Raw genomic sequence first — 13,179 nt, 5'->3', positions numbered from 1 at the left:
ATATTATTACTAAATTTTTACTCCCTGTTCAGTTTGCCTTGATTATGATATATAAAACAATAAAACATATTTGTGTATGATCAAGTCCAGCGTCATGGCACAGTTGTTAGACTGCTCTTCCAGAAAATTAATCACCCGTAAAGTTTTACATGTTTGAGTTAGAGTATTCATAATAAATGTACTTCTATAATAAGTTAACTGTTACAGGTTTTTAAAACTTTCATACAAATAAGTTGTAAGAACTGTATTTGATTTATATGATACAAAGCAACAACAACTTACATTTGTTTGTTAAAATTTTATATTTTAACCTGTTGTGCATGTAAATGTAACCTATGTTTTAGACCCCACCCCCTCCACCAAGTGCGGAATATAGCGAGGAAACGCAACGTATTGTAGAAGAAGCGATGTTATCACGTGAAACATTCCGTAAACATGAAGATGAAAGGAAGAACATTGAAAGTGAAATCCAGTCAGTAAAAAAATATAACTTTTTATTTTTTTGTTTTTATATAAAATTTTTAATATCCTTTTTTTCTTATTTTTTTTGGAGGAATTTTTAATAAAACAATTTTTTCTTATTAGAAATTTAAAGACAGCTTTAGAAATGGATTTTGGTCCCGATGAGTCGTATCAGGCGTTACAGTTTCAATGTTATGAGTTGCAAACTATGGAGTAAGTAGCGTGTGTTGGTTTGTTGATATTTTATGTAAGAATCCAAGTTATGTAATAATTATTATAAGATTAGGTTATGTACTAATTATTTAGTTATGTAATAGTAAGTTATGTAATAATTATTCTTACCACACAGGTACACATACAAACTTTGTCCATTTGATAAAACATCGCAAAGTCCTAAGAATGGGGGTACAGAGACTAACCTTGGGTATGTAAATTGTGTATAACTGTATAATGTATTTGCAAAAATCGGTTTCCAAATTTTTTTGCTGCTGCCTAAAGTATCTTACTTTAGTAGTGTCATAACATCAAAATAACAAACTTATCTGCAGTCGCTGGGGATCTTGGAGTGGTGGAAATGATGATAAATATTCCAAAATGAAATATGATAATGGTTTGACTTGTTGGAATGGACCTGCAAGATCTACAGAGGTAAAACATTTTTTTTGGGGGAAATTTAACTAATCATCATGAAGTGGCACGGCAGAGACATTTGTTATAATTATAATAATATGGGTCACTGTAATTTAAGTATGACAGTTAAAATTAGAAAGGAAGTGTGGCAGGAAAGAGACAGTGTTTTTAGTATTTTGGCAGGGCAGAGACAGTGGTTATAATAAAATAGGTTACTTTATCTTTTATAACAATGTGTTAATTAAAATATCCTACTCAAGTTTTCTGTTTGATCAGTGTTGCAGTCAGGCATTTATCCATGGAAGTAGTGGAAGTAGTGTAAGAGCGATAGCAACTGTTGTTAAATTACCATAGTGTTAGCTCCCATTATATCTAAGTGGGCCCTCCTCAATCATGTGCATTTATGTTCTACATCAGTGATTTTTCTTTTTTCTGTCTGGTCTTCTGTCTGACCTTGATGGTCATTCATTCTAAACATGTGCTTGTGTTGTAAAGATGTTGCCATAAACCCAACTACTAACTTTACATGGTAGAAGAGGATCGTTTAATTTTAAAGAATCACATTTAGTAAATGTATTAAGTTTCTAATGGCACAATTAAGAAGATCTCATACAAAATATGCACAAGCGTAGAATGGGGAAGAAATGTTTCAATGCGACAGTTCGTTTCTGATGTGAAGAAGTCAGACCAAGCCATTGTTATTAATCTTTATGCCTTAGAGCAGCATGTGAAGGCTAGCACCATCACCCGATGTGTAATATGCGACCTAAAAATGCATTGGGCCGCAACATTTCCAAGATTTAGAAACAATTAGTGCTAGATTTACCTTACAAAGATAAATGCATTTTTATAAATACTTGCTTGAATTAAAAGGGGTCAGCGGTCAGGTTTATGTAAATATCGGGGCTATTACCAATACAGAAAATGTCAAAAGCAGAGTGAAGACGAATTGTTTCTAATTAATGATGTTGCTGTTAACCAAGCTAAAAAAGGCAGATTTACTTTTTAAAAAGAAAACAAAGTCTACACAATTGGATTTCAAATACAAAATCTTCATGCGATGGGTGTGTACATTAAAAGAAGTCAATTGTTCTATTTGGAGAAAAGCTGCAAGGGAATTTAAAAAGTGGTTTTATGTATATTGTGTTACTTGAGGTGTATACACAAATGTCAAAAATTGATTTTTCTATAGATCAAATTAAATTAAAACTGCGACTATGTGTTATACAGGTTCGAATCAAGTGTGGAGTTGAACACAAACTCTTATCAGTTGATGAGCCTTCCAGATGTGCTTATACGTTTGAATTCGCCACTCCATGCGCATGTAAACAAACACAACAAGATTCCCAACCACGAGATGAATTATAATTAACTTGCAGTATGTTGGATTGTAGGCAATGAAGCACTTGACCATCATTTACACTGATATGCTTTGTTGTGTGGCCATTTGTAAGAACTTACTAAAACTATTTGAAAAATTGTTCCCACAAAATGTGCAATTATATAATTATTCTACTTGTTACAAAAAAGCCTTGCGTTTCACTGGTGTGCTAATTAACTTGTATTTGGATACTAACTTAAGATTTTTTTAAATTTCTACTTTTTGCACCCTGTAACTGTATAGCCAAGTTCAAATATATTAGAAACCAGTTCATTTGTTATTTAAGAACAACATTGAATACTCAAAATAAATGTTGCTTTTTTTCTTCAATAATAATCCTATTTGAAGCAAATTGAATTATTACAATTATTTTCCACTCAAACCAGTTTAAGACACACTTTACATATTAGCGTATTTGTCAAGTTTCTGCCAACCCAGTTTATTGGTAAAAACACTTAGTAAATAAATCTTTACATATTTAGCGTAGTTTTCCTGGTTCTGCCATGGCAGTTTATTTGTAAAAAAACACTTGTTTAAGAAAAGAGAGTAAATATAATCTTTGAAGAATGTTTATTTGGTGTTTTTCTACCACCACATATATAACAACAGTATATGGATAGCTGTTCAATACAGCACCACACTTACTACATGCATTAGAAATTTAAAACCAATATACTATTATTGCTGCGTACATAGATGGTTTTGCAACATACAATAAAACACAAAGTCCAATTAAAGCTGAATCAGCAATTCTTTGGGATTAGAAATCAAATAATAAATTTCACTTTTTACACCTATTTAAAGCACTTTATATAATTCGAAAACAGAACCATCGTGTAAGGTGCGCAGTTTTGAAATACCAGGTGACCTGGGATGTAGGTAAGAATAGACCTTTAACCCCTTAATCAGAACCTTAATTTAGATTAAGTGCATTTGTTTTCAGACATTTTGTTAAATTCAGGCATTCTGGACGTTTTTGCAATAAGATGTGAACACTTAATGGAAAATTCAGAATAAATTAAACTGAAACATTAAAATATGAATAAACACATTTATTAGTTTACAATAAAAATAGATATCACAAATTATGGTAATGGTTAACGAAAATATGATTTCTATGGAAGACAATGGAATGGTTACAATCGATTAGTCAGCGGATTGTTATAAATCCAATTTTGACAGTCGTCCTCCTGGAATAACTGAAATAAAATAATTTTGTTTGAGTTTTAACTAATAAGTTAAGTTAATAACTAAACAAAATTTGAAATAAAAAACAGGATTACATCTAAAAAAGTACAGTACAGAGTGTAGTAACTAAATGATAAATGTGATACGTATTCAAACTCTGATTATTTCGAAATATATACATTCCGACATTTAAATGTGAGAGTCATAGCCTACTACCTTTACCAGAGTAAAAATGGATAAAAAAAGTAAAAGTGTATTAATTTGTACTAAAATATAACAAAATATCTAAACAGATACTTCTACAGTAATAAAACAGAGCAGATACTGATACACACAGTAAAATCACCTTTGGTTTGTAAACTGTTCCACTTTCTAATCTTTGTTTTGCTTCTTGTCGCTGACGATCTTCCAAAAATCTCTTTCCATCAGTTGCTTCATCAATGTTGTTTCGTTTCAAGTTTATCGTGACTTTCTCCCATAATCTACGTGATTCCATCTCATCTGGTTTGCAAAACATGAATTGTATTAAATGTTACTTTTATTTATGCTTTCATGGTGAAGTAATTGCAGAAGTTATAACAATATAAAATATTTGTCGTATCAAACATCCCTTTAGTGGTTTCATACACCCCCGCACGCCTATGACATTTTGCGGATGAATTCCCCATATTTTCTGTATGACTGGCCATCTCAAAGGACACATACATCGACAAAGGGGCATTATTGAGCTTCGTATCTACTCTATGGCTACACCTACAAGGCAAGTCTACTTTCAAGGGGCCAGTCAGCACTCATATTTATCAGCAGTATTTGAATGGCATGAAAATTAACGCCACAACATTAAGCATACCTTGTAGCTCAATTTTTCTCACAGTTTTTTGCGTTTTCTTTTTCCTTTTTGTGTCAATAAAGCTTTCATTCCGCTAGAAAAAAATTATTTATTTAATATAAAATTACAATATTTTATATTAAATATAAGCAATTATAAAGTAGTAACTTTACCCCAGAAGTATATTTGATATACATATGATCATTCCATTCTCCATCTATCGTACAAAACGCTTTCTTTTCATTTGGAGCGCTGTAAATAATTCAAAAATTTAATTCAATTGTAACTGTTGACACCACATGTCCTTCCTTTGTAAGCTAATCAATTTTTCGGAAACATTTTTTATAAATATTTAACTTTTCAAAATATTTACCCCATTTCTCACCACATATACACATACATTAACACTTACAATATCTCGGCCGTGATTCGATGTGGCTTTCCACCATAGAAGGGCTTGGTGTGAAACTTAATGAAGGAATTATATCCCGTCTTCTCACAAGTAATTGTGCAATCTCCCCCTAACTCCACCCATGGTATAGTGAGAATAGAACGCCCGTAACCGTTCGGAAAGTTAATGATATATTCTTCTTCTCTGTCTAATAATCTCAGACAACCTAAAAAAATTTTTATTAATTTTAATTTTTTTTTCGGTTATAATAATGGAGATCACATTAAATATATTGAGTATACGAGAACTAACGGCAAAATGACAGCGGTTAAAACCACTAAGGTATAAACAGATAGGTTGTTTGTATTGTGTATGAAACATAATTTAATGAATAATTTATGAATGAGTAACCCATAAAATTATATGAAGACAGTAAAACAAGAACTTAACTGTTTTTAACTTTTAAATGTACAAAAAAAAACAAAAAAACATTTTCGCTTTTTTGACACACAGACAAAAAAAAATTAAATATAACTAATATTGTAATATTGAACTGTTGATGCCAACCATATTATAAACCATAACAGCTTTAACAGCTCATGTGGCAAACTTTTTCTAAGTGGTGGTATTTTTCGGACTGTCTTGGTTACTTTAACATCACTATTGGGCATTTCTATCAATGGTCAATACACAAGTTTTGATCTAGCAATGGTATGCCTCCTTTAAGTACTTTTCATAAATCTGGTTTAAAACTTAAAATATACACAAAGTGCTAAAATACACACAGTGTTGATACATACAAATAACACCAACCTTGTCCAATATTATGCACACCGATGGATAATCCAAGGAATTTTGACTTGGTCCATATATGTCCGTTGAACTGCATCCTTTTGTCCTTGTGTTCGGCGTAGAAAGCAGAAACAGGTGGATGGTGGGACACTTGCTCAGAGAAAAAGGACAACTGGTTGGATTTAGCCCATGGTATTGGTCCATCTGTAACCTGTGTGTGTATATACATGATGTTGAGGCAACAAACCTGGGGTGGTAGGGTGGACATGCTACCCCCGAAAGTTATGCTGCTTTATTTTATTAGTAAGTGGTTAAATGAGGACCACAGTTTAACATTTTTAAATGTTTGTGTATGTAAATATTACTGCCTTGCTTCAGGAGTTTATGCTTATGCTACTACCATTGTGGGCATGGGTGTCCTTGGGAAAACAATAAAAATAATTGCTCCAACCCAGTGATTTGTTCAAATGACAGTCATACATAATGAAATTAGTGTTCTGTTTCATACACGAGTTACAACAATAATTGCTCTAACCCAGTGATTTTCCAAACCAGCATACATACAGAAAGACAGTAATAAAAATACCCACATCTAGCTGCATGCTTGGTAGCATGTAAGCGGACATCAAGTATTTAAAGGACAACAAAAATCACCAAAAACATTTAGATTGACTTACTGTTGTGGGATTTTCGCCGTCGGTAGCTTGAGATGACAAATCATAAATGCATTGAAACGATTCCCCCAAAATTGGGTTGTAAGGTTTCTTAGCAACTGAGCTGTTTCTACCAGCAGCAAACGTACTGAGATAAAACCTCAGACAAGCAACCATTCTTGCTTCGGCTGTTTCTTTATCAGCAACCCTGTGGGAATATTTCCTTTTATTTAAACAGAAAGCTATTTGAATCTTTTGCATAATTTTTATTTTATTTTTTTGTATGATAAAAAATGTTAAATATTTTGTTTCATTTGTTTTGGGGTGCCTACTAATGCCCATTTAAACAAAAGTACTTTTGACATTAGGTAAAAGCTTAATTACTATATATATTGTTTGCATTAAATGTTGCCAAATATTACTTGGTACATCCATAGGGGTAAAGCTGGGTTGATTGATAAAACAAAAAACATTCTCCAAAAAATTAGTTTAGTAATGTTTTAAATTTGTGTCAAATATTAGGGTTATGAACTTATGGTACAAAGTTTTGGGTGGAACCAATTTAAAGCCAGGAACAAAAACTTAGGGCGGAAAACTTTACAGAATAAATATTTCGAATAAAACACGATTTATTTGATTATTACGTCATATAAGTCATTAGTTAACTACTAGGTTAGATCAATATTTGTTTAGTGATTTTATACAAAAGGACACACGTCATACACAGGTTTAACAAAAAACTCGAATCTTAAGCAATAGAACTACTCAAACTATTCAACGCAAACATTTTTTAAAAAACGAAAAAAAAATTTAACAAATGTAAATACTAAATACCAAATAACAAAATTAATAAAAACTGAAAAACTTTATTTCAACTTACTCAAGAAACAAGTCTGGGTGGGCAAAGAAGTCCGCATACATTTCAAGCAACGATCGACGTTCTAATATAAATGTTGGAAGAACCACTTTTGTGAGGTCCATACCAAGTTTCACCTGAATTTTTTTTTAAATAAAAGTTAGCCTTAAAAAGATTTTAAAATGTTGGTAGTTACACTAGCTAGTAGTTGGCTTTAAATGCCAAGATTTACTTTTAATATTGTTGGGAAAATTATAACACGTTTAATTAATGTTAATTATAGTTCAAAGATTTGAAACTATTTTTACCCCATAATTAACAACCATTGGAGAAAAACATATAATATGTATAAAATTAAATAATGGCCATACAAATGGATTCAATAAAAAATGTATTCACTAGGTTAAAGCTTGGTCAAATATAAAAACTAAACATTTAGCATCTACTGTATAATGTCATCATGTTATTCATATACTGTTGTCTTACTATATGTTAATATCAGCAAGATGACTCAAAGTTATGAATCATGATAAAATACATGATGCTGTACTTTATGACACAATGGTACAAAAACACATAAAACTTAATTAGTTCTTACTTGGGACAATAAATGCATGATCACACTCTTATGCTCTTCAACAGATTCACCTATTTGGGAAAGTCAAGCATTATTTTTTTAAAAAATAAAAAAAATGTTAAATATAAATTCTATATTCACCTTCCAAACTAAAGTCAGGCATTGTTTAACAAAAATATATAAAAAAACTATTAAATATAATCTCTATAGTTACCATCAAATTAAAATAAAAAGGAAATAATTACCATCCTTAGTTGCGTTATGATCATCTTCTTCCATAAACATATCTCCATGTTGGTGTGTTGGTGCCGCAACATTAATTTCCTGTGCTTCTGGTTTCACTTCTGCCAAATCATCAACTGGATCTTGGTCTACACTCGGTGTGGTCGCAGTTTTTTGTTCAACACTTCTGTTTTCCACAGAAGACTTGCTTCGGCTGTGTACATGTGCATTGTTTACAGACCGTAACCTGTCACCAAGCTTAGAGAAGAGTGGCATAAGGTCTTTTACATCCCTAATATGACTTACTTCTACTTCTTACATGGACACATACATTTAACCTTGGAAGATAATACTACTCATTATGACATAACATTAGAGAAAATATCACTAACCAAAAGTAGTTTTAAATCTAAATACTTTTCTGGCTGAACTAGGCAAATCTGACTTACATATCATTTCATTTGACACAAGTAGACCAACTAATTTCTTTAGATAAAAAAATTCAAGATAGACTAGTCTCTAGAGCACATGACTAAAGTAGTGACCATCGTATGTTAATATTTAACTATAAAACAGACTCTATTCTAAAAAACTTGGCTACTAAACAAATATTCAGTGAATAATCATTTGGGCGGTTACGCACACAACTATTGTAGAACAACGCTAACTATGTTGTGAACTGGGAAATAACGTACAGTGCGCACACATAGAGCTGAGTAACAAGCCATACAATGTAAGTGAAGCAGGAAATGCAATTGTGAGCTAATAATATCACAAGGACCAATGGTTCTTAATAACTTCCTTACACGAAAGAAATATTTTTAATTTCCTTTAAGGAACAAATTATGTCTGTATCTTAAGAGAGTGTTTATTGCTTTTAACAGTTTTTATTTATATATTCTAAAATGTGCTATGATTTTAAACATTTAATTTGAGTTGTATTCACTTTTGAAAGTCTTATTAAAAACCTATTTTCTCAGGCTTAAACATTTTCAAAAGGATTTTTAAACATAAAATTATAAGAACAGTAGACTTTGCTGCTCTCTATTTGTTTGCAGAGTACAAAAAATGCTGAGACCTTTTGTTTTACTAATTATTAGTCAATTACTGGTAATTTTTAAACTTTCATGGCACGCCCGTGCCTAATTAACAGTACAGTTTGGAAATGCTTCTGTTCAACTGTGGTGTAAGAGAGGGGACTACTAACTTTAAATCATAATCGAAATGTTAGGATTAGAACCCAACTGTGCCGTGGCCTATATCTTATGTTCACTTTGTCAACATCCAAAAAATACACAGTCACCGCCGTTTTTAACCAGTTTAATCAGCCAGTCACTCTTCGGTTAGGTTTATTTTCTGTGACCTAATTAGTATAGTGGGGGTTAAATGTCCGACTTATAAAAAAAATGTGTCACCGAGACTTTACAGAGCAATTTGATTGGTTAAGAAAATGGGAAAGGGCTGAAACATGCCCACTGGGTTCTTACCCATATGAAATATATCTTCTGAAAGTTAATAATAAACCCCTGGAACCTCACCCATATAAAATACCGCCACATAAACGCTAATAAAAAATTCCTCACTTGCTGCGTTGTGATCTTACATCTTCATCCGCATCATAGAATTCATCTCCCTCATCTTCACTACTCGAGTAAGATGTTGGAGGAACATCAGATAAACTGGCTGCATTATTCACAACATGTGGCGAGCTGAAAACTAAAGTCAAATCTTGATGTTTAAATAGGCCTGTAGACATAACTCACATCTATAGGCGCCAAACTTGAGGTGGTAGGGTGGGCACTGGCAGGCCTACCCTGGGGTTTTCTGTATTTCATTATTACTAAACAATGGAACCAAATTTGTTTAAAGGAATGCGCGTCTTACTATATATGTCTCTACTGCATTTTTAAATCGGGGATCACAAGCAAAAAAGGTTTGAGAAACCCTGGTCTAAATAACACCCTGGTTTTCAGATATACCCCTATGCCCATCTCCATATGCTCTTACCTTGTGCAGAAGTAACTGCTTTCACTTCAGGTTGCATTTCAATTTCTCTGCTGTTATTTGTATTCCTTGCTTCTACAGCGGGTGTAAAATTATCCTCTTCTGTTACTTTGGTCTCTGCATCGCTTGATCCATTTGTATGCACACTATCCACACTGCTACCAACTACTTCATTATCAGCATCTAGAAAGCAACAACAATTTTCTTACTGGATTAACAACCATGTTTTTTTCCATTTTTTTTCTAAGGATTTTTTTTAACATTTTTTTTAAAAGATTTTTTAACCCTTTTTTCCTAAGTACCTTCAAGCTCGACAAAACTTTTTACTCCGCCAACGTTATCTCCACCCTCTGTTGTTGTTGCATGAGGTGCAGTAACAGGAGCTACTGGTGTCTGCTGTACAAGATGAGAATGTATATTGTGCTGAGGAGAATTGCTTGTAACTGCAGTCTGTAATAGAAAACATAAATAATAATTAATTAATGTATATGGTTATTTAACATACACGGGAAATGGATAACAACAAAACACTTCTATATGTTACATCCCATAGAATTTCTTTCTTTATTATAACATTTTATTGTTTATATTAGAGTAATCGGACACTTCTAATCTTATCGGTCAGGTCCTACAGCAAGGCACACCAGGGATCCTGAGATTTAGTCCAGAGTTGGCATTTTACCCAAATATAACAGTTGCACTAAATGAGATCTTTTGCTGGTTTCAATAATAAATGGCAGAAACTTTCAAACAAATAAATGATATAACAGCATTTAATGCAAATTACCTTAGCAAGTTGAAGTAGCATGATAGATTTGGTCACAGCTTCAATCATTTCCTTAACAAACATTAAGTTTAACATTAAGTTCTTTAACAGACATTAAAAATGTGAGTAAAAATTAAAATGACACAAATAAGACAGTTTTATAAAGTTTTGATTTAAAGAATAAATCAATACGCAAATATCAAAATATATTAAAACAATTACCTGTCCTGAACTCAAAATTCCTTCCAGATTCTAAATATGAAATATAAAATATTTCTTTAAAAAATCAAATTATGTACAATATTATCACACACCTGTTTATCTGAAGAAGAGCCTAGTTTTCCCACTTTTGATTCAATTGCCTAAAACATATGGATTAGTAATACTAGATAAAACATAGGCTGGAACAAGAGAAAATGTAAAGTTAGTAGGACGAGGTAAAAGACGGAACATTTCATTTTTTCTCGTCAATTTGGTTTTCTAAAGGCTATATAAAACATTTTTGGGCTTTTCTTGTTTTTTTAGACTGAAATCGAAATTTCAAATCAGCAGATAGGCTTTAGTGTTACAGAACATCAAAATAAATATATACCTTTAATTATCTTTTCAAATATAACGTGGAAGATCATATTAAGTAAAAAAGAATCAGAAAACAAATTACTACTGTTATAGCACGCAATGCACGCTAAAGGTAAAATTTTTAGAAAAAGTTTGTTTAAAATAATATTCTAACACCAACCCGAACATGTTCTATCAGCAATTGTAAGTAGGCATCAGCTTCTGCAAGTTTGTGGTCAAATTCTTCAAGCGAAGGCGTAAAACATGGCTCAACCTGAAATAAAAAAATACACTTAAACATTTTTAATCTTTTTGTCTCTTTTTAAGTCTTACAGTACGGCACAAAAGGTAAAGGGCCCAGAGACGTAGGTCAAATTTGGCCTGGCTGACTTTTAAATTTGATTATTATTTTAAAAACAATAAAATAAATGTACCTGACGTTGGCTATGTCTTAGTATAGTATCTTCCAATGCAGAAGCCCATTCCTTTCTTTCTTCAGCGTCTTTAGCTGTTTGAACAACATAACATTTTGTTATACATAATTTAATACTATCCAGTTTTCCAGTGTCTGATGACGCTAACTTATTTATTCTTACAATGGGGGGCAACTTATCAATAAAACGAATGTCTTTTAGACAACATGCAATGGCATCATACTCCCCATGCTTGGTTAATATATTAAAGGGAAATTTTGTGGAAGATTATTTTGGACGACCTGTTATAATTAGTAACCACTAGGTTCAAGCATTTATTGTCTTTTCAACACACACGCTTGAACAATGGTGGCAGCAACAACCTTTAAACCCAGTATCACTGAAATCCTTTAACCGTTATGCCTATACTACTTTGCTGGAGCTCAAAATTATCAAATACATTATAGGCCTTTATATATAAGAGACCTTGAAAATGAAAAACTTTTTGATCAACAGTGATGGTGAAAGTTGAATCATCTTCATCATCGATTCCAATAATTGCATCTCGAAGACGAACACAACCTCTGCGTGCTCCTCTCTTCATCTTATCTTTTGACTGATAAAAATTTGAAATTAATTTTTTGAAAGTATATGAAAGTATATATATACTATATACTTTCATCATATATAATGAAAGTATATATATATATATAATTCCACAGAACAATACATATTAGGCTGGTGGAAAGTGTTAAAGGTTGGTAGTTAGGGGTTTAGTGGTTATAGGGGTTAGTAGTTGAAGGTAATATGAGTTAATAGTAAGTAGTTACGTTAGCAGATAATGTAGGAGGAGATTCTTTAATAACACCACAGCACTTACAGTATAATAGGAGAGTAAACCAGCATTATCATCAAGAATAAACCACCGGTATTGCCATCCTTTCATAACATTAGTCCATTTACATAACAGTCCTTCCATGACATAAGCTGTCATACTGAGTTTAAATAACTAAACTAGTCAAGCAAATATATAATCTACAAAATAAACGTGTTAAATGTGGCAACGGTAAACTTTAATAATAATATAGTTTAACAAACATTCACGACAACGCGGACACTTTACATGGTTATGTGTTATAGCTACAGCTTGTTAAGAGCACAAATTAAAAGTAAGCATCCATTAAAAAAATCACACATTTACACTCTACTAAGATAAACCAATGTTATTTTAGTGTACAGTACTGGCGCCGTAGCACAGTTGGTTAGCCTGTCTGCCGATAACTCACAGGTAATGAGTTCAAGGCTCATCGCTGCTACCATTGTGGGCGTATATATCATTGGGCAAGATACTTAAACACTTGGTAACTGGTAAACTGGCACGCGGTGTATGAAACAGAACAACCGTGTCTAACGACTTTCGGTTTCCGACTCCCAAGCGAGGATAAAGTGAGAAATTA

At 32.3% G+C, this 13,179-nt stretch overlaps 2 protein-coding genes across 3 annotated transcripts in view; one reads left to right on the top strand and one right to left on the bottom strand.

Annotated features, from left to right (window-relative positions):
* Positions 1 to 3,205, top strand: part of LOC100180203 (glucosidase 2 subunit beta) — an 11,936-nt gene extending 8,731 nt beyond the window's left edge. For both annotated transcript variants that reach the window (XM_026835566.1, XM_018812789.2), the window contains 5 exons: positions 345 to 472; positions 586 to 675; positions 812 to 886; positions 1,011 to 1,110; positions 2,323 to 3,205. In XM_026835566.1, the coding sequence (XP_026691367.1) occupies positions 345 to 472; positions 586 to 675; positions 812 to 886; positions 1,011 to 1,110; positions 2,323 to 2,460 (531 nt within the window). In that variant the 3' untranslated portion in view covers positions 2,461 to 3,205. The remainder of the gene's footprint in view (positions 1 to 344; positions 473 to 585; positions 676 to 811; positions 887 to 1,010; positions 1,111 to 2,322) is intronic.
* Positions 3,027 to 12,759, bottom strand: LOC100186535 (oxysterol-binding protein-related protein 9). The gene is made up of 20 exons (XM_002131809.3): positions 12,603 to 12,759; positions 12,209 to 12,338; positions 11,744 to 11,817; positions 11,491 to 11,583; positions 11,066 to 11,113; positions 10,974 to 11,003; positions 10,773 to 10,823; positions 10,288 to 10,435; positions 9,989 to 10,168; positions 9,565 to 9,697; positions 8,005 to 8,195; positions 7,781 to 7,830; positions 7,207 to 7,319; positions 6,351 to 6,534; positions 5,695 to 5,884; positions 4,903 to 5,107; positions 4,664 to 4,742; positions 4,512 to 4,584; positions 4,008 to 4,162; positions 3,027 to 3,672 (listed from the first exon to the last, which is right to left on the bottom strand). The coding sequence occupies exons 1-20, from the start codon at positions 12,714 to 12,716 to the stop codon at positions 3,610 to 3,612; spliced, it is 2,304 nt and encodes a 767-aa protein (XP_002131845.1). The 5' UTR covers positions 12,717 to 12,759; the 3' UTR covers positions 3,027 to 3,609.
* Between the last annotated feature and the right edge of the window lie 420 nt (positions 12,760 to 13,179).

Source organism: Ciona intestinalis, chromosome 8, assembly GCF_000224145.3.
Source record: "Ciona intestinalis chromosome 8, KH, whole genome shotgun sequence".
Classification (NCBI taxonomy): Eukaryota; Metazoa; Chordata; class Ascidiacea; order Phlebobranchia; family Cionidae; genus Ciona; species Ciona intestinalis.
Note: the sequence above shows the minus strand (reverse complement) of the source record. Positions and strands in the feature narration are given on the sequence as shown.